The sequence below is a fragment of the Barbus barbus genome (assembly GCF_936440315.1).
Source record: "Barbus barbus genome assembly, chromosome: 30".
Classification (NCBI taxonomy): domain Eukaryota; kingdom Metazoa; phylum Chordata; class Actinopteri; order Cypriniformes; family Cyprinidae; genus Barbus; species Barbus barbus.
Window position 1 is genome coordinate 28,509,428 of NC_136758.1, and position 21,273 is coordinate 28,530,700.

Genomic DNA, 21,273 nt, shown 5'->3' on the forward strand with positions numbered 1-21,273 from the left:
TGAAAATTTCACGGCACTTAGAGACTTTTTGCATCTGAACTCTTCATATAGTCTACAAGACAAAATAATAACTGAATTTATAAAAATGACCCCATTCAAAAGTTTACATCCCCTTGAATCTTAATAATCTGTGTTGTTTCCTGGATGATCCACGACTGTTTTTGTGTGTTGTGAGAGTTGTTCATGAGTCCCTCGTTGGTCCCTCGTTGGTCTTTAATCTTCCAGCATCTTCTGCATATTTGTGTGTGTGTATGCATATATATTTTTTTACTTTAATCTTAAAGTTTTTTTTTTTTTTTTTACTATATAGTTTTATTAATTAGTTTAGAAGTTAATCATTTATTTGTTCAGTTAAACTTAATGAAAATGGGAAATGTGGCCTTGGCAACTAGCTGAAATAAGTTTTTTTAAATATCTTATTTTACTGTGTTTATAGTTTTAGTTAACTGTAATAACCCTGGTTCTGAGTGGTTTTAGCATGTCACTAAGTGGTTGCTAAAGTAAACAAGGGTTGATGGTTGGTTTCATATAACTTTATTGTATAGGCTTGTCAGTGTAATTACTGACTGGTTTTCAATATAAAATGTGGTGTTAAAAAAATAATGATACCATTGCTGATCCAGTTCATCCTGCAGCTCTAACCTGGACTAAAATCCAGCAGTAGAAGAGCTTCAGGCCTCCAGTTACATCAGTGAATAATGATAAAAGCCACTGAGACAGAGAATTATAACAAATAAATCCGGTCGTCTGGATGTTAAACTGATGCAGGTTTGAGAAGAGTTTTACTCTGTTGGTTTTCTGATGTTTGTATATTTTCTTGCATCTTTGTTTAATGTTCACTAGAAGTACACTATACTGTTCAAAAGTTATGTTTTATTAATCAAGGATGCATTAAATGGATAAAAAATGGCCTGTAAAGACATTTACGATGTTATAAAAAAATTCAATTTCAAATAAATGTTCTTTTAAACTTTCTATTCATCTGTGAATCCTGAAAAATAAAATCTATCATGGTTTCCACAAAGATATTAATGTTTTCAACATTGAAATAATAATCAGAAATGTTTCTTGAGCAGCAAATCAGTATATTAGACTGATTACTGAAGACTGGAATAATGATGCTGAAAATACAGAAATAAATTACACTTTAACAGATATTCATATAGAAAACAGTTACTTTAAATTGTAATAATATTTCTAAATTTTTACAGTTTTTCCTGTATTTTTAAACAAAATATTGCAGCCTTGATTAGCAGAAGAGACTGACTTCCAAATTATGAACGGTTGTGCAAGTCATTGCTAGTTCTTCCAATTAGTTTTGTGCCATTAGCAGCCTTGAAATCATTTTTTGTAAATAAATAAGCAGGGTGGATCCATTAAACAGATGACATGAAGTGTGATATAGTGAGCCGATCCTCAGTGCACAACGTTTACTCAGTTTGGCTGTTAATGAACTCGTTTTAATGCCGCAGGTTCCTTGTTTAGATCATAAATTCAAATTCTGGGATTTTCCAGAATAACGTGCATGAATGTTATTAAGGGATCTGATGCTGAATTGCTTCATCAGGCCACATGTTTCTAAAGGCAAGTAAAGAAAAACGGGGTAATTTTCACCTTTACTGCCTCTCAGAGTCGTGTCGCCCATCAGGGAGGTCAGATCTACATGCAGGTCAGCTGAGACGCTGTGGAGGTCTGGCCGAGCGCCTCCGCATCCCATAATTCCCTTAGACCAGTCGTGAGTGCAGATCTGGTTTCAGGGTTGAGGGCCGGCCTGCAGCTGGGTTTTGCTCTTGCTGGTCGTCTCTGATGAATGCAGCTGCGCCTGAGCTCTGGGGGAATTTCTCCACGTTTATGTTAAATGGAGATGTCTGATGCGTTTGAGTCTCAGCTCTGTGTTATTGATGGGAGTAGAAATGAGAAATAGGTGTGTAATGTGTTTGTAACTTCATTAAATAAATGAATTGTTGCGTGCAGAACATGATTTAGCACTCAGAAGAGGAGTGACAACCGTATTTGTGAACGAGTAAATACTTAAATTAGGGCTGTACCATTTGGTCCAAAAAATGCAAATGTAATTATTTTGTCATATTTCAGTTGTAATTTAAACTGACATTCTACATTTTTAACTTCTCATAATAATAATTAATAATTATAATATGTCTTCTTATTGTTAGTGTTCATACTTTTTTATAAACAATAATTATTATTATTATTATTTATAATTTTACTATTTTATTTTAAATATTTTAATTGTTTACACTTTATTTTGAGGTGTAATTATACATTTAAGTACCGAGTAATATGAATTAACTACAGCACTTACTATATGGTTAGGATTAGGGTTACTTGCATATAATTATGCATAATTTATTGTTATTATAATAGTTCTTACATGCAACCTGTAACAAGAACACTTTAAAATAGTGTTACCTATTACTTATTTTGTTTTTTAATTATATTTTATTTTGATATTTAAAAAATTAAGATGGCAGTATATTGGTATTGAACTGTAAAGTAAAAATAATATTTAATAATAATTATAGTAATAAGTAATACTGTCAGGGAACTGTTGTGTGTGTGTCATGTGTTCCTGCCCCTTGTGTCCATATTTGGTTTGTTTCCTGTCATGTCATTAGTAGTTCATTCTGTTCAGCTGTGTTTGTCTCGTTAGCTATGATTTACCGGTGTATATTAGTCCTGTCTGTTTAGTTAGATTTCGTCTGGTCTACTCGTTATCCCCGGTGTTGGATGTCTGTGTCTTACCCTGCCCTGCCCTGCCCTGCCCTGCCCTGCCTTGCCTTGCCTTGATGTCAGTAAAATGTGTTATTTGAGTTTATATCCTCGTCTGCGTGTTCCTGGTTCCTCCCTCGTGTGTGCACCGTGACAGAAGACCAGACCTAAACAGTAAGCGGCGCCCCTTCACCTCGTTTTGTTTTTCGTTTTCACAAGTCTTGTTTTGTTCCTGTTTTGTCTGTCCCTCGCGGCATGGAAGTCGCCGCTCGTCATCCTGCCTTAGCCTGCGTCTAGTGGGCGTGGGATCACCGCGAGTCCGCTGGCCGCGAGCCCTCAAGTCAAGCCCGCCGATCGCGGGAGATATCCGCCGCTGCCCGCGGCTATCCCAAGCCTGCCGCTCACCCAAGTCCGCCGTCCGTGGGGAAAGCCAACCCACCGTCGGCGGCTTCCCCAAGTTACGCCGCCGTTCGCGGCTCACCGACCCCGCCGTTCGCGGGAGATCACGCCGCTTTCCGCGGCTCACCGACCCCGCCGTTCGCGGCAGATCACGTCGCCGTCCGTGGGGAAAGCCCACCCACCGTCGGCGGCTCCCCTGTTCACGCCGCCGTCCGCGGCTCCCCTGTGCACGCCGCCGGTCCGCCTCTGACTCAATGCCCGCCGGTCCGCCGCTGACTCAATGCCCGCCGGATTGCCGCTGACTCAAGCCCACCGGATTGCCGCTGACTCAAGCCCACCGGATTGCCTCTGACTCAATGCCCGCCGGTCCGCCGCTGACTCAATGCCCGCCGGATTGCCGCTGACTCAAGCCCACCGGATTGCCGCTGACTCAAGCCCACCGGATTGCCGCTGACTCAAGCCTGCCGGCCGCCGCCTCTAACCCTCTCCGTGGATCAAGTCCACATGTCTCGGCCAGGAGAGCCGTGTTTGTTTGTTTGTTGTGCCCACAGGAACATTTTAAAAAAACCATGTCATGTCTTGTCCATGGAGACTCGTCTGGGGCAGGCGGCTTCTTGGGTTGTGGCCATGGAGGCCAGTCGCAGCCGCTTGCCCCCCCTGTCGCAGAAGTGGAGGAGGTTGCTGAGGGACCCTGTGAGGGCCCCTGACTCCTCGTCATGCCCAGAGGAAGCCTCAGCTTCCTAGCCAGCCCAGGAGGGCTTCTGGTTCCTGTGGGATGTCTTATTGTGTTTGTCTGACCCTGGAGGGTTTCATGTCGTGTCTTGTACTGTTTTGTTTGTCTAGCCCCGGAGGGCTCCTGATACCCCCTGGATTCCCCATGGAAATTTTGGGGGGGGGTAGTAGAGCTCTGGGTGGAGTGGGTGGGCCGAAGAAGGATGCCATGGCCACAGTTACCACCTGCCATGGCCTCCTGAGCTCCCTGCTCCGCCATGGGTCCTGTCTGTCTGTTCCGCTCTGGAGGTCCCCGTCCTGTGGTCCGTGTCTGTCCTGAGAGGCCTCCAGAGCGCCCACCCCCCCTCCCTGATGGAACTGTTAAGGCTCGGGACGAGCCTTTCGGGAGGGGGGAGTTATGTCAGGGAACTGTTGTGTGTGTGTCATGTGTTCCTGCCCCTTGTGTCCATATTTGGTTTGTTTCCTGTCATGTCATTAGTAGTTCATTCTGTTCAGCTGTGTTTGTCTCGTTAGCTATGATTTACCGGTGTATATTAGTCCTGTCTGTTTAGTTAGATTTCGTCTGGTCTACTCGTTATCCCCGGTGTTGGATGTCTGTGTCTTACCCTGCCCTGCCCTGCCCTGCCCTGCCTTGCCTTGCCTTGATGTCAGTAAAATGTGTTATTTGAGTTTATATCCTCGTCTGCGTGTTCCTGGTTCCTCCCTCGTGTGTGCACCGTGACAAATACGTCATGGTAATAAGTTTTATTTTACAACAATAGTAAAATTGCAATACTAATTTATGTCTTAATCACTTTCTTACATTAAATCATTAACAAAAGCTGTTTAAATGCTTCTCTTTACAAATGTAGTTAAATTTTAATTTTAATTAATTTTACTTTAGTAATAAACAACTTTGCTTTAGTGCATTTTAATGCATTAGTGCATTAATTTAAATTTTATAATAGTCAGTCATTTATTAATTAATGTTGATTTATCCAAGATCGTAAATAATGTTCAATAATAATACTATTAATACATATTATATTATGATTGATTAATTATTTATTATTAATTATACCAGTATATATGTTTACTTTTTATATTAAAAGTGTCCTTTATTATTTACGTAGTTACAATAGAGTCATCTATATTATCACACAGCTATGTATGTATATATATATATATAAAATAACGAACTTTATTTGCATACATACACTATTTAAAGGGATATATAACATATAGCAAATATTAACTGCTTGATTGTTTATATCATCACAAAATATAACTATCATCCAGCTCTAATCTCATACATGCATGAATATATTAAGATATTATAAACATTAACATCATGATTTTCTGTACAGCTGCTTTGAATCAATGTGTTTGGTGAGACACTGTACAAATGAAAATGATTTTATCCTTCAGCTCTAACGTGGTTATGTTCATATTTCACGTCTGAGTCCTGTATATCATCACAGTGTGGTATCTTCAGCTCTGTCCATCAGAGACACACTTGAGCCCGAAGCAGGAGTTTCTTCTGTGGAGTAATTTAGAAACACTGGCCTCCGTGTAACATTTAACTGTTCCCTCCGCACGCCTCTGAAAATAAATCGAGAGTATTTGGATTGGGTTTGTTTTCACGGCTCCGAGCTGTGATAAATTCTCAGGGCTTGCGTGATATATGAAGGCACAGATGGTTGTGAAACATCTTGGAGAATTGAAATAAATGACTAATAAGAGGATGATGCACTTATTCAGAAATGAACAGAAATCATCATGTTCAGCAGAAATATAATTTGCACAGTTTACTTTCACTGACTTCAGGGTTTTCACACACTCGAGTTTTGGCTTCACCCGATGTTCTCGATATGTAAACTAATAGACTCGTTCCCAGTAGCTTCTCTCCGTAACATCTGCCCTCGTCCGCCTGGGATTAAACGTGTCAGGATTTGAGGATGTGATATCTGACATGTTTTTGCTTCACGTGTATCATATCATATCTCTGTGCGATAATATAGATGGCATTTTCTGACTATGTAAACAACAATGACCAACATTTCTATTATAAAAAATAAACATACATGTTGTTATAATCAATAATATTATGAATAATCATTTTAATAATATTTTTTACTAGTATTACTATTGAATATTATTTATTATCGTTGATTAAAATGTCTACATTTTAACATTCAAAGGCAAGGCAAGACGAGTTTATTTATATAGCACATTTCATACACTGTGGTAATTCAAAGTGCTTTACATAAAAGTGAAATAGTCATTAAAAATAATAATCACAGCAATAAAAACAAGGAATTTAAAACAAACATTTAAACTCTTCCGCACTAAGTGAAAAAACCTTCCAAAACACCAAACTACCACTACTTCACCCCCTACTTACTGTGACCATCATAAACCAAACACATAGAACTCAGAGGTCCTGCTTTCCTACTTTAACCTTCTGTTTAAACTTTTAAAATGATATAAAAATTGATTTAAAATGAATTTAAAACAGTTTAGAATAGAAAATGATTATACATAAAATACAGTGCAATCAGTTTGGACGTAGCACAGTGCTCATTCAGCAAATGCACAGCTAAACAGATGAGTTTTGAGTCTTGATTTAAATGTGGCTAATGTTTTAGCACATCTGATCTCTTCTGGAAGCTGGTTCCAACTGTGGGCCGCATTATAGCTAAAAGCAGACTTGTTTTGTGTGAACCCTTGGTATTTCTAACTGACTCGATCCTAATGATCTGAGTGGTCTGTTAGGTTTATATTCAGTGAGCATATCTGCAATGTATTTGGATCCTAGGCCATTGAGTGACTTATAAACGAGTAAAAGTACTTTAAAATCAATCCTAAATGTAACTGGAAGCCAGTGTAAGGACCTGAGGACTGGTGTGATATGCTCAGATTTTCTGTTTCTAGTCAGAATCCTGGCAGCAGTGTTCTGGATGAGCTGCAGCTGTCTAATGGTCTTCTTGGGAAGGCCGGTGAGGAGACCATTACAGTAATCCACCCTGCTGGTGATAAAGGCATGAACAAGTTTCTCCAAGTCTTGACTGGAAACAAAACATCTAATTCTTGCAATGTTTTTGAGATGATAGTATGCTGATTTAGTTACTGCTTTGACATGACTACTGAAACTAAGGTCTGTCTCCAGAATCACCCCAAGATTTCTGACTTGATTTTTAGTTGTTTGACCCCTAGAGTCAAGGTATTCATTCACCTTGAGAACTTCATCGTTGTTTCCAAATGCAATGACTTCAGTTTTCTCCTTGTTTAACTGAAGAAAGTTCTGGCACATCCAACTGTTAATTTCATCAATGCATTGGCAGAGGGAGTCAATGGGGCTGTAGTCATTTGGAGATAAGGCTAGGTAAATCTGGGTATCATCAGCATAGCTGTGATGGGCAATTTGGTTCTTTCTCATTATCTGACTTAGTGGGAGCATATACAGGCTAAACAAGAGCGGTGCAAGAATTGAGCCTTGTGGGACTCCACATGTCATGGCCGTCCACTTAGACTTATGCTCTCCTATACTCACATAATAACCTCTCCCTTCTAAGTATGACCTGAACCATTTGAGTGCATCTCAGAAAGCCAGACTCAGTTTTCCAGTCTCTCTAGAAGTACGTTATGATCGGCAGTGTCAAACGCAGCACTAAGATCTAGTAGTACCAGCACTGATATTTTGCCAGGATCATAATTAAAGTGAATATAATTTATTATCTTAATGAGTGCTGTCTCTGTGCTGTGATGTGCTCGGAAACCAGATTGAAAATTGTCCAGGTATCCATTTGAGATTAGGTAGCTGTTCATCTGATTTAGAAACTACCTTTTCAATAATCTTACCTATGAAAGGAAGATTTGATATGGGTCTATAGTTGCTCAACATGGTGCTATCAGGATTGCGCTTTTTCAGAAGGGGCTTCTAAGTTGTGCAAATCAACATTTGTTAATAGACTGACTTTTATAAAACATTTTATTACATTTGTAAAGAGAAGCATTTAAACATCTTTTTTTAATGAATTAATGTTTGAAGGTGAATAAATTAATACATAGTTTTGCAATTTTACTATTATGTTGCAAAATAAAACTTGAAATATTATAATTATTTACAGTACAATACTAAATATACTGTCATATTAATTTTTAAAATATTATTTTAATAATAATAATAAGTATAATTATTATTTACATATTAGTTAAATGAATAATAATAGTAATTATTATTATTATTATTATGAACACTATCAATAATAATAAATATGATTTAATAATGATAATAGTAATAATAATAATAATGATATGCTATGATACCTGACCAGAACCATCAGTAACACAGAGCTGAGACTCAAACGCATCAGACATCTCCATTTAACATAAACGTGGAGAAATTCATCAGAGACAGAGTCACACTCATCAGTGGTCAGCGTGGGATGACCAGCACTCGATGGATTAGTAATTCGGTCGCTTCTACAGATATCGCAAGAAGCGTTGCGTAATCGCTTTTCCCGGCACAATCGCTCGTAAATCACGCTGTTCTCCTGATCTACGTGTGGAGTTTCAGATAAAAGTGCAAACTCAGGGAGTCTGAGAGACGCCTGTTTCTCTGTGCTGTCAAACGTGTCGGCGTTCCTGCCAGACACAACATGAAGCAGATGGATGGGCTATTTCGAGGAGTTTGCCTTTTCCAGCCATATCTGTAGAGCACATTCCTCCCCAGAATAAACTGGCTTTGCCCAGACGGAGGGGTTTCTGGGAAGATCGATGGGATCTGGTGGATGGGCGGTCGACCCGTGTTAGTTTGTGGTGAGAACGGTGATTTAAGGGAGGGATATTTTAATCTGAGATGCATATCTGTGCATTTGGGATGATATTCTGCTGTGTTTTTGTAGATTTTCTCCCGCTGCAAAAAGTGATGTCTTGCTCAGTATTTTTTATCTTGTTTTCCAGTACAAATATCCAGGGCTGCCCTCGACTAAGGATTTTTCTGGTCGACTTCTGGTTCATTTTAAGCATTAGTCGACTAATCGCATGTTTATTAATAAACCATAAATCATTATTATGAGCCATGAATTGTGTTTAATAAGCGCTCAAGCACACCGGCAGAAGTAATGATTATGAATGTGACAGGGAAAAACTGTAAGGAGGCTGCATTAACATTTCAATAATTTGATAAACTAATGCTTTCTTTGACTTCATCTCTTAAACCGAGAACAGCGACACTAACTCGTCATCTCTGCAGTAGTGATCCGCCTGTATGTTTCCTATGGATTACATAATCTGAGAATATTGTTTTCCATTTGAATTGGTTCAATTGAAAGTAAAAGGCAAGTAAGTCTGTAAAGCGAGTTTTGCGCTCGAGTTCACGGAGCCCGAGACGGCAGGCAGCGCATCCTGTTTGCTTTCGTTATTTTACAAAAGCACAATGTTTTGTTGTTATCGTGAGTGCGCACAAATAAACATAGTCTTTACAGATTCGAAATATGTATTACTCTTTTCTGTATGAGCAAAAATGAGGGAGTATTTTAAGAGCAAACAAGTGCATCAGCACCAACATCTGTCCTGCAGTGAGCTACTGTTCAGCTTCCACTCTCAGCACAGACACTTCAATAGCGCACATTTCTCTAGGATAAATTTAGATTGAGCGGCTAATTTTGGTCGACTAAGCCTCTTCTGGTCGACGCACGATTAGTCGACTATTGGGGGGCAACCCTACAGATATCTAAACATTCCTAAATCAAGATATGTTTACTTATGATGCAAAATGACAGGGAAATATAACTAAAAAAAGCTTGTTTTTTGAAAATATTATCACATTTTGGCTTAAAACAACAACAAATATCTGCCAGTGGAGTCAGAAAAATGTAAGTTTATTTATATTTGTTCTCATTTCAAGCATAAACTCCATTTTGAGTCACTTTTTTCAGAAAACAAGACTTATCTTGTCATTTTATTGTGAAATAAAGTTTTCCAAAAATACATTGATTCTCTCTCTATAAAAGTCAAAACGCAATTTTCCTACTTAGTATTTTTGTCTTGTTTTCCAGTAAAAATATCTAAACATTCCTAAATCAAGATATGTTTACTTCTGATGCAAAATAACAGGAGAAAATGGCAAAAAAGTCTTGTTTTTAAAAATAAAATAAAGGGATTTTTTGCTTAAAACAACAAATATCTGCCAGTCGTGTCAGAAATGGTAAGATGATTTTTTTTTACTCCATTAGCAGATATTTGTTCTTATATCAAGCATAAACTCACTTAATTTTGAGTCACTTTGATCAGTTTTTCATAAAACAAGAACAATTTTCTTACTTTTGTATTTTTGTGTTGTTTCCAGTACAAATATCTAAACATTCTTAAATCAAGGTACATTTACTGGAGATGCACAATGAGATAATGTCTAGTTTATGTTTAAAACAAGATCTCTCAACTGGGTCAGAAAAAAAACTTGTTTTCCTTTTGTGTAAAGTTTGTTTTTCTGACTCCATTTGTGGATATTTGTTCTTGTTTTGAGAATAAACTCGCTTCATTGTGATCAATTTTTCAGAAAACAAGATTTATCTTTTCACTTTATTCTGAAGTAAATGAAAACAAGACTGAGTTTTATGAGAATACACAGATTCTGTCTCTGCAAAACATGATTTTTCTTTCTTTCTTCTTTTTTTTGGTCTTGTTCTTCAGCACAAATATATAAACATTCTTCAGTCAAGATGCATTTACTTGAGATGCAAAATGATAGAAGAAAATAAAATAAATGTATCCAAATGAAGCGAGTTTATGCTTAAAACAAGATCTGCTAGTGATTTTCTTTTTTACTCCATTAGCAAATATTTGTTCTTGTTTTAAGCTTAAACTCACTTAATTTTTATCTTTTTTTCCTCCCGAAAACAAGACTTTTATCTTATGTAATTTTGCTTCTTAAAGCGGCAGTCCGTAAGTTTTGCTCTTTGTCGCCATCTTTGTTTGAAAACCTGGAATTGCAGTTATTTGCAGAATTATCTTTATTACGTGGCTTGCAGTCTGGCACAGCTCCAGCGCGGATGAATCTAATGTTTTGAGCTGAATGTGTGGCAGTGGTGGATATTTACTGTACTTCGCAATCACAGATTAGTCTAAGTCTCGGAATAATTTTCACCGGATATTGTCATCAGAACAAGTAAGTTACAAGTCAGTCATGTTTGTTCTGACCAACTGAGGAAAAAAGCATTACCGCAAATTGCGCTACAATGGAGATTTAAATGTAACGATCAGTTAGCTCATATCACATCAAACCATGCAAAGTATTATCATTGTTATACTTTGTTCTCAGATGAACAACATCAGCATTGCGTGACTATGAGAATAGTATGTATTAGTATGTAGATTTCAATTTCTGCACAGTTTAATGTAATTGTCACACCATTCGAATTTCATATTAAGAAATTCTTTTAACCCAAAAAGCAAATTATGCTCCCTTCAAACTGGTTTTCTTTAAAATACAAATCCTGTGTAATCCCAGGCTATCTGTAATCAGAAGCACATTTAAAACTGGAATATCATTTAGTTTAATTCACATGTGTTTCATAAACACACAATACTTTCTGGATCACAATCCGCCATCAAAATGATACGTTTAATTATTCCAGCTGCTGTGAGAAAAGGCTATAAACGATCCTCCACCTGCCGGATCCTCACATAGCCCGCTAGCCGGGACAACTTCTTTATGTTTACAGACGTGACGTAATGACGCAGTGCCATGCTCCAATCTCCCACTCAAATTAGAAAACATTATTATAAGCTAACCGTTGTGAATCGAGCTAAAGTAAGGCGATAGTTTTGAACACTGGCTGGTTATGAACTTGCTCAAATATTGATTTCGGATCCTTTTTAACCAAAAAAAGCTGCAGCTTTAAGTAAATGAAAACAGGACTGAGGTTTCTGAGAAGACTGAGAAAATGTTGCACGGCAAAACATGATTTTCTTAGGATTTTTGCAGCACAAATATCTAATTCTTAAATCAAGATGCATTTACTTGATCTGTCAAAACAAAATAGCTTGCTAAGAGTTGTGATAGAGATGCTGTAGTTTGGCTGTTTGCATGGCAGAGCTGTGCTGAAGGATCTTTCATGCTGCAGTGCGTTGTGTTTCTGGTTTTGATGATGAACAGCTCATTGCGTGCGTTACGCTCCTGAGCATTCGGGTAAAGCTGGGTAATAGGAGTCGCTGCTTATGACTTACTGGACGATGTCCATTGTTTTAATGTCAATAATAAAATAACGAGGATCTCCTCTGTCTACCGTCTGACGTGAACGGAGAAATATTCCCGTGTTTCCTGCCTTTCTCCACGCTTTTCAAACCCTTCCAAGGTTTATTTTCCTTCTCATTCTCCTTTCGCATTGATTGATTGAGTTTTTTATGGTCTAGATGCATTTTTCACCGACTTGAGACACAGTATAAGTCATATTTAGAAAGTACAGCCAGTTCCTGTGCCTGTTTTTCTTTCTGTAAACTTGAACGGTTGTTTCTAAGATCTGTCGTTGCTTGGCTGCAATGCAGTGAAGAAACATCACATCAGGGTTATTATCATTAAGCAAAACTAAAGCCATAAACATTTTTGCACTTAAAATAAAAGAAGCGTTAACTGAAATGAAATACAAAACAAGGCAAGCTTATTTTATTTCAGCTTTCTGCCATTTGTTTAGTTTAACTTTAAATACTAAAATAACTCAAATTATAACTGAAATAAAATTTAAATAAGCTCTAAAATGACAAAAAACACAAATAAAATGACCAATATTTTAACTATGGTCATTTTGGAAAATATAAAAATAAAAACTATTTCATAATACTAAAAACATTATATTTTATTTTTTTCATTTTACTTTTTACTAAATGTATAAAATAACAAATAAAATAAAACAAAATTTCGTAAATATTTTGAAATTGTTTTGTATTGACCAATCAACTTCCAGGATCAGAATTATCTACTTTATAATTTAATTTAAAAACATTTATTCTAAAATTGTAATACAACCCAAGTGTAGTAAATCAAAAATGAGAAAGAAATTATATATATCATATATCACGATAATTTCTGGCACTTATTGCGAAAGTGATATCAATAACGATAATTCAGGGAATCTTATGCAACCACCAAGAGACAAAAAAAGAAAAAGAAGCAAAATGACTAAAACTGGAAAATATAAAAAAATGAATATATATAAATTTATTATCAGACATTTAAGAAAAAAATAAAATAAAATTGTAATTTTTTTTGTCCAATTTTCTTTGTCATTTTTAAATACCGACATATTAAATAGATTTAATTTATTTTTAGATTTTCGAAGTTCACTTGAAATTAGCTAAAATTGTATTAATTTTGTTCTTTGCTTCTGTCATTTCTGATAAACTACATCTGTGTGGTTCAAATAAAAATGGAAACTATAAAAATAAATATATAAATAAAATACCTGTAATATCACTTACATTTAGGGAAAAAATCTCTCTCTCGCTCTCTCTCTCTCTCGCTCTCTCTCTCTCTCTCTCTCTCTCTCTCTCTCTCTCTCTCTCTCTCTCTCTCTCTCTCTCTCTCTCTCTCTCTCTCTCTCACATGGATGGATGGCAAACAGAACATTCAGTTCAGCTGCTCACAATGCAGCCGTTTTAAAGCCGTTTGTCTCATTTGTGATCTGAACTGAGGCAGCAGGAGCGAGTCTCATCAGACCTGCAGTAATAGACTGATGCATCGCTCATGTTTTGAGTTTTTGTTATATTTTCTTAATTGCTGTTAAAGAGAAATTATAAATTTTGTAAGTTATTTTTTTTTTAATTACCATAAGTGTTATTGGTTATATTTATAATATATAATCAGAATCAGAATTAGCTTTATTGCCAGGTTTATTTACACATACGAGGAATTTGTTTTAGTGACAGAAGCTCTACAGTGCGACAGAATGACAGCAACAGGACACAGATAATAAAAAAATTAATATTTAAAATAAATAATGGACAAATATACAAAAATGGACAATGTGCCAAATAGCACAAACACAATATACAAAATAGACAATTTAGTATGTATAGGTATGTACATACTAAATTGTAATATGCTAATAACATAATACTTAAAAATATATATTTTTAATTTTTATATGTATATGTGTGTGTGTGTGTATACGTATGTGTGTGCATATATATATATATATATATATATACACACACACACACACACATATACATATATATATATATATATATATATATATATATATATATATATACACATATATATATATATATATATATATATATATATATATATATATATATATATATATATATATATATATATACACATATATATATATATATATATATATATATATATATATATATATATATATATATATATATATATATATATATATATATATTCTTAATTAGTTGTATTGCATTAATCGTTTCTTATTAGTATATATTATAATAATACTATTATTATAGTTATTATTATTTTTAGTAGAACTAGTCATTTTACTATATTATAATAATAATAATCTTTAATACAACAAATAAAAAATATAAATAATAAATACTTTTTTAAATATAAAATATCATTTTAAAAATATTTTTATTAATATTTTTGAGTTTCAAATATATATAAAAAACCTTAATAGCTGTTGTTTTATTGTAAATATTTTATTTAAAATATATTGCCAATATTAAAACCTTTTTTTTCTAAATAAAAACAAAAACGTATTACATTCTACAGGAGAATTACTTTTTTATATATAAAAATAACTATCAGGCTTTATTAGTGTTTTGTTGCACTTTATTTAATTGCGTTTATATAATCCCTGCATATTAAAAATTAAATAGTTTTTAATATGCATATGTACATATATAAATACATACATTTTCATCAAAACATTTTAAGGAATCACTGTTGTTTCCTTCCACTGGTAGATCTAATATTAATAGTTAATCTGACTGATTGTCACTGAACTGACCTTGCAGGTTTGCCTTATAGAAATAATATAGCTTGATATAATAGATCATACGACTGTTCATTTAGGCTGTAAATGCAATGTACTGAAGCTCAGAAAGCAGATAAGGAAATCACAGTTTGAAGAGGCCAAATAAAAACAGCTCGATTATTAACTAGACTCCAGCAATCATTGACTAACGAATTATCTGATGGTGGACAGTCAGACTGTTACACAACGTTATATAACAGACTTCATTCGAAGGGGGTATTGCTTTACAAAGGGTGTGGGGTTTGGACAGCAAAACGCTGGTCTGAAACGCACACTGCATTTCCAGGAAGAAATGTCTGTTTGAGCAATGTTTTGAGGGTTGTTATTATTGTCCAGAGTTCAGATGTTTGATCAGAAACAGTGCTGCTTTTCCGTCAAGCTTCCTGAAGCGAGTTCCAGGTTGTTTCCAGTAGTGCTGTCAAAATAGCTGAAAAGCTCAATTTGAATTTTGTACTTAAATATTATCAATATTCAAATTTAAAACATTTGAATTAGGGATGGGCGATACGGGCTTAAAAATATATCATGATAACTTCTGGTATTTATTGCGATAATGATATCAATGATTTAGGGAATCTTATGCCATCCACCAAGAGACAAAAAAAAAAAAAAAATCCTGTTTCTTTAGAGAAAATTATTATCTTTCCTATTTTTATCCTGGAGTTGTGAGCATCGCAGAAGTAATTGTTCTGATGACGCTCCAGGAAATCCCTAATATGGACAAAAGTATCCAGTCATCGCTGTAGCTGAAGAAAAGGCAGATAGAGAAATTTTAACTTAGGAAACTTGAATACAATAAACATACAATTGCGACAATATGGTTTATCTGTGTTCTTCAAGCAATCTTGGATATTTTTATACAGATAAAGCATATTTATAATGCAATGCTAATCAACATAGCCTTTATCACTGTATATAATGCTATAAAATATTATGATTTCTGCCTCATTCTGTGACATGAAACCACGTGTGATGACAAAGTTATTTCAAACACTTGACTGATGTTATAAAGTTAATTTGGAGAAAAAAAACATGTCAATAAATGATATCTTTGTTGGGCAGGTTTGTAAACCGGCTCATACACATGCAAACCTGTATCGCACACATGCTACTGTACATTTATTCAAGGCTCAGACCGATTTTTGTCGTACTGTACAGCCCTGACCAAACAGTTCCAGAAGGAGCGCCTCGTTTAGCGACATATTCCTCCTCAATTTCCGCAATTTTGCACCGCACGGTCGCACACAAAAATATCTCAACAACTAGGCTTTATGTTATTATTGTGGAAAGACTAAAGGTCTTTACACACTCAGAAATTCTCGTCCGAAATTTTCGCACGTTAAAAAATAAATACCTCACGTTGTGTCAATCACGTTTACACACTGCCTCTGAAACTTGCGTCTGTCATAAAAAAAATCAGATCAAGTTTGATTTTCTGAGTTTTCACATCCGTAGTGAGAATTTTGATAGGAAAGGATGACGAATATGAGAAAAATGCATACAAAATTTCGTCAGGACCTTAATTCTTATCATGGGGAGAATTTTTACCGGTATATCACAAACGATAAGATATCGCCCATCCCTAATTCGAATGCAACAAATGTGGATTTTTATTTTGAATTCGAGAAATTAACATTTTTATTTGACAGCCCTAGTTTCCAGTTCACGGTTGATGGACTTTATCCATCACTTGCAGCACAGCGTCTAGTATGGACGGTCCCAGATCCAGACTGAACGCAGAGTCTGTTTGGTCCGGCTGTGTTTCCTCTGGGTTGGTTTGGGTTGAATCCCGTCCGGAGCTCAGGCTGCCGCGAGCAGGACTCCAGCTGATGCCGGTTGGCTCCGTGTGTGAACACGTGTCCTCGTCTTCCTCCGTGTCCAGGAGGGGAAGCGAGCTGTACTTCTGCCTCTGATTGGCCGGCGCATGCTCCCAGACCGGGCTGCACCGGCCCACTTCGTCCACATTGACGCGGGGCGGCTTGGGCGGTGGCGGGAGGAACAGGTTCTGCTCGCTCTTGGAGCTCTGCAGCAGGAGACTGTGGCCCTCCTTCAGGAACGACAGGTCTCCGAAGCTGTCCGAGTGTCCGCTCGTGCCGATGTGAGAGAGGTGACGGAAATCACCCACAGGAAGGCTGATCATGTTGACCGACAAAACCTCCTTTCGGTTCGATAGCCTCCTCTGCCAGTGTCCAGAAGTGGGTTTGCGGAGTAACAACGTCCTCAAGGGCATCTTTAGACTTCAGTGTGACAGCATGTGAGGAGCGTCAGCTGGTGGCAGAGAGATTGGTTCTGGAACAGATTACAGGAATAAGTCATCAAACCTCACAATAATTGTAGTAAAAATTACCCGACGGAAACATACAATTCAAAAAGGTACATTTTTTTAAGAAAAAGGAGTCATATTTTGAAAGAAATTCAGCAAGGATGCATTATATTGATCAAAAGTGACTTTTTGTTTTATTAGCCTATACATCATAAATTAGGTATTAAAAAAAAAAAATCTTAGTGGCTGTTAAAAATGGTAAATATTAAAACTTTTTTTCTTAAATGCTATAAGCCTTATTTATTTATTAGCCTATATATCATACATTTAGAGTTTGAGTCAAAATGAAAAAGAATTATGAATACTTTTATTCAGCGTTGACACATTAAATTGAGCAAAAGTGATATTAATACATTTAAATGTATAAAGACACTTATGATGTAATTAAATATTTATATTTCAAATAAATGCTGTTATTTTGAACTTTCTATTGATCTGTGAATCCTGAAAAATAAAAATGTATTACAGTTTCCACAAAAATATTGTGCAGCACAACTGTTTTCAACATTGATAATAATCAGAAATGTTTGTTGAGCAGTAAATCAGTATATTATTATGATTTCTGAAGATCATGTGACACTGAAGACTGGAGTAATGATGCTGAAAATACAGCTGCAGATCACAGGAATACATTACAGTTTAACACATATTCACATAGAAAACAGCTGTTTTAAAACATTTCACAATTTTTACTGTATTTTAAATAAATGCAGACTTGGTGAGCAGAAGAGACTTTCTCTGGTCCAGCACATGTGCTGTAGCAATCTCAGACATAGCTGTTCATTTTAACCAGTATTTGATTGAGATTAGATTAAGATTAAGTTTTCTTCCAGCTGGTTACAGATTAACAGTTTATATTGCGACATCTTTACAGCCGCTGGCATGTTTCATCTTCTCACTTACAGCAAATGACTTGATTCTTCTGTGAGAACGTAAATGAAATCAGATTTACACACATTTTAATTGCACAATTGCATTCTGGATTCATGCGTAACAAGTGACCTGCATTCTCAGAGCATGTTGTCATAAAGCGCTCTCATTAAAGTATGAATATGGCTAAATTAGTTTGGTATACAGAGTAATTAGACCCATTTGTTGTGATAATGTCCTTAGGAAGCTCTTTACTCCAGTTGGCATTGGTGTGGACGGTCACGGCCCTGTTTCGCGGTTTACAGTTCATTAGATCAGCTTTCGTGACTCGCAACACTCACTCCTTAAATTTGTATGGCACTACAGAAAACATGTTTTGTTGGCCAATAAAGGTTTTATCGGCACTTTAGTAGCAGCGGGAGATGTTAAGCGCATAACGGCATTCCTCTACAAACATGCAACGGGGGGGTGGGGGGGGGGGGGTAGAAGTGGATTGTTTTTAAGGAAATGCATGATTTTGAGGGTTTAAACTGATAAATCACCAAAACAACCAATTTGTCTTACCTTGAAAGGTGTGCAGGTGTTTCACGCCCACATCTGAACATCTGAGGACAAACGTTTCTGCTAACATGACAAGACTTGTTAGGCTATAAAACAGATTCTCTAAAAAGCATTGGACATTCTGCTACAAAAACCCTAAATATTCATCATGTTTTGTTGATATGGATGTTATATTGATGCAAATCTTTTTGAGAATAGTGTACACTTCCACTATTTCACTTTTGTCATCATTTTATGGCATTGCTTTTATATAGAGCCATAAAATTGGCGACATTTTTAAAAATAAAGGTGGGTTTTTTTGCAGCGAATGCAGTAGAAAAAAATTTTTTGGTTCCTCAAAGAACCTTTCAGTGGTCAGTTCCTAAAATAACAATTTTTTCTTAGTGTGAAGTGTGATTTATTAATCTAAAGAACCTTTTCCCACTACACTATTAAAAATATAGATCCCAAAAGTTAGTTTTTGCAGTGATGCCATAAAAGAACCATACAAGTGCCAATATTCTCTTGGTGTGAAGAACATTTTAATGATCTAAAGAACCTTTTTTCCACTATAAAGAACCTTTTGTTTGTTCTATGAACATTAAAGGTTCTTCATGGAACCATCAAAGCCAATAATGAAGAAACTTTATTTTTAATACTGTAGAACAACCCTTTTTGGCTCCCTATAGAACCTTCCAGTAAACAGTTCTTAAAATAACCATTTCTTCTTAGTGTGAATCACATTTCAATGTTCTGAAGAACCTTTTTTCACTATAAAGAACCTTTAGTGATTCCATGGATGGTAACGATCAATGCCAACAAAGAACCATTCATTTTTGAAAGAGTAGAAGAACCACCCCTAAAAACCTTTCAGTGATCGGTTCTTCAAAGAACCGTTATTTGAAGAACTTTTTTATGATCTAAAGAATGTTTTTCCACTATGAAGAACCTTTTGCACAGATTCTGTAGATGTTGAAGGTTCTTCATGGATCCAAGACACCAATAAAGAACCAATCATTTTTGAAAGTGTAGAAGGACCGTTTTTGGTTCCACAAAGTATGTTTCAGTGAACAATTCTGAAAATAACCATTTCTTCTTACATTTTGATAATTTGAAGAACCTTTTTTTTCACTTTAAAGAAACTTTAATGGTTCCATGGATGTTAAAGGTTTTTCATGGAACCATAAATGCCAATAAAGAACCTTTATTTTTAAGAATGCAGCCAGTTTATGGCTTTATATAATTCTGCATAAAGACATACGCCATATAATTCTGGTGGAAGTGAAATAGTGGAAGTGATCTGAAGTGTCGCTCAAGGCTAAACAAAAAGTTTCTCTTACCGTAACTCAAGAGATCTTTGCAGTTTTGTCTTGTTTTTAAGCTCTTCTTCTACAGTACAGAGTCCGTCGTAGATCCTAAATGTGTTGAAGTCCAGAGATTGTCAAACAGGTGAAGCTCCGCAGGTGCAGATGGAGTCTGACCTGTGTCTCCTCCCTAAAGCTCGGCGTTTGTTTGGTCTGTGCTGATGTCACACCTGGTAACGTAACTTTCACCTGAGCCGTTTCGCTCTGGCTTTCATCATGTTCCTGTAAAAGCTGGGAAGGGCACGGCTGGTTTCTGTTGTGTCGACGTCACGTTTAGGGGCTTCGCTCGTTACTAATCTTGTGTCATTGTGTCTGCTGCTGGTTTCCTGTTCCCCTAGGCTTTGCTTAAGCCTTTCCAGCTTTGTAATGACAGCGGTCTCTCGCTCTGGGACGTGTATATACAGGCGGACCGGCGTTACACAAGTGCTGTTGACATGTAATAATTCCTGCTTCACGCCCATGACCTCACAGACATCGAGACCTGATTCTACCTTCTTCTGATTCTGAGTCAAGTCTAGGCATGACTTATTATTGTTTTTCTAGGAGAATCAAAGTTTATTCAGTGAAAATCTATGACTGAAAGGCCAGAGATGAAGCGCTTTAATGCTAGTTTAGGAGGTTTCCAACATGCTGATGAATATAAAGCACATCACAGTTTATCCTGGCTACGAACCGCCCACTCAGATAGAGAGTGACCAACTAGTAAATTGACCAACCACTGCTTGTTTTGTTTACATGCCATGTATGAAATGAGTTGGTTTATAGCAAAATATGCAGGTGTGCTCGAGGATATTTTGATAAACACATGCTGTTGTTGTATAGAAAAGCAAAATGGTTCTTTTAGAGCTATTTTCATTGCTGAAGTTGAGCAAAAGCAGTCACTATTGCTAATATTGCTCATTTTTTTATCTTTTCAGCCCCTCTCTCTAGATGTGAATAATGTGCAACACCTCATTTTCAGATGTGTAAAACGTACTTCAATGTTAAACAGGACATCTATCAAAATGTAGGTAAATTAAGGTAAACAAATTTCACTAACCTTCGTGTACTCTGCAAAAGATGTGGGATGCGTTCGAAGGTGCAAAAAAAATATATTTTTTATTTCGCTATGCGAGTTGCTCTTTTTTAAGAGATTGTTCAAACGTTGTATGTAAATCAGATGCGTGTTTGAACGGAAGCATCAGAAAAAGCACAATACCATATAAGATGCAAATTCTGTAGTGCATTTTGCCCCCTAAAGGGCACCACATAAAGGCGACAGGACAAAAAAAGACACTATTGTATTTAGGGCTGCATGATAAATCATGTG

The 21,273-nt window shown here is 36.2% G+C and overlaps 2 protein-coding genes across 4 annotated transcripts in view; one reads left to right on the forward strand and one right to left on the reverse strand.

Annotated features, from left to right (window-relative positions):
- Window positions 1-21,273, forward strand: part of LOC306850616 (dnaJ homolog subfamily C member 17-like) — a 62,604-nt gene that overhangs the window by 29,314 nt on the left and 12,017 nt on the right. The window lies entirely within an intron of this gene.
- On the reverse strand, window positions 14,647-20,370 carry LOC306850619 (cdc42 effector protein 3-like). 2 transcript variants are annotated; one of them, XM_079386339.1, is made up of 3 exons: window positions 19,941-20,370; window positions 18,625-18,684; window positions 14,647-17,156 (listed from the first exon to the last, which is right to left on the reverse strand). In XM_079386339.1, the coding sequence occupies exon 3, from the start codon at window positions 17,095-17,097 to the stop codon at window positions 16,531-16,533; it is 567 nt and encodes a 188-aa protein (XP_079242465.1). In that variant the 5' UTR covers window positions 17,098-17,156; window positions 18,625-18,684; window positions 19,941-20,370; the 3' UTR covers window positions 14,647-16,530. The 2 variants fall into 2 exon arrangements, with proteins under 2 accessions (XP_079242465.1, XP_079242464.1); XM_079386338.1 differs by having other exon boundaries at window positions 18,625-18,681; window positions 19,941-20,358.

What these genes read in the sequence shown, in the direction of transcription:
- LOC306850619 (XM_079386339.1), bottom strand. Translation starts at nt 17,097, where the DNA reads ATGCCCTTGAGGACGTTGTTACTCCGCAAACCCACTTCTGGACACTGG.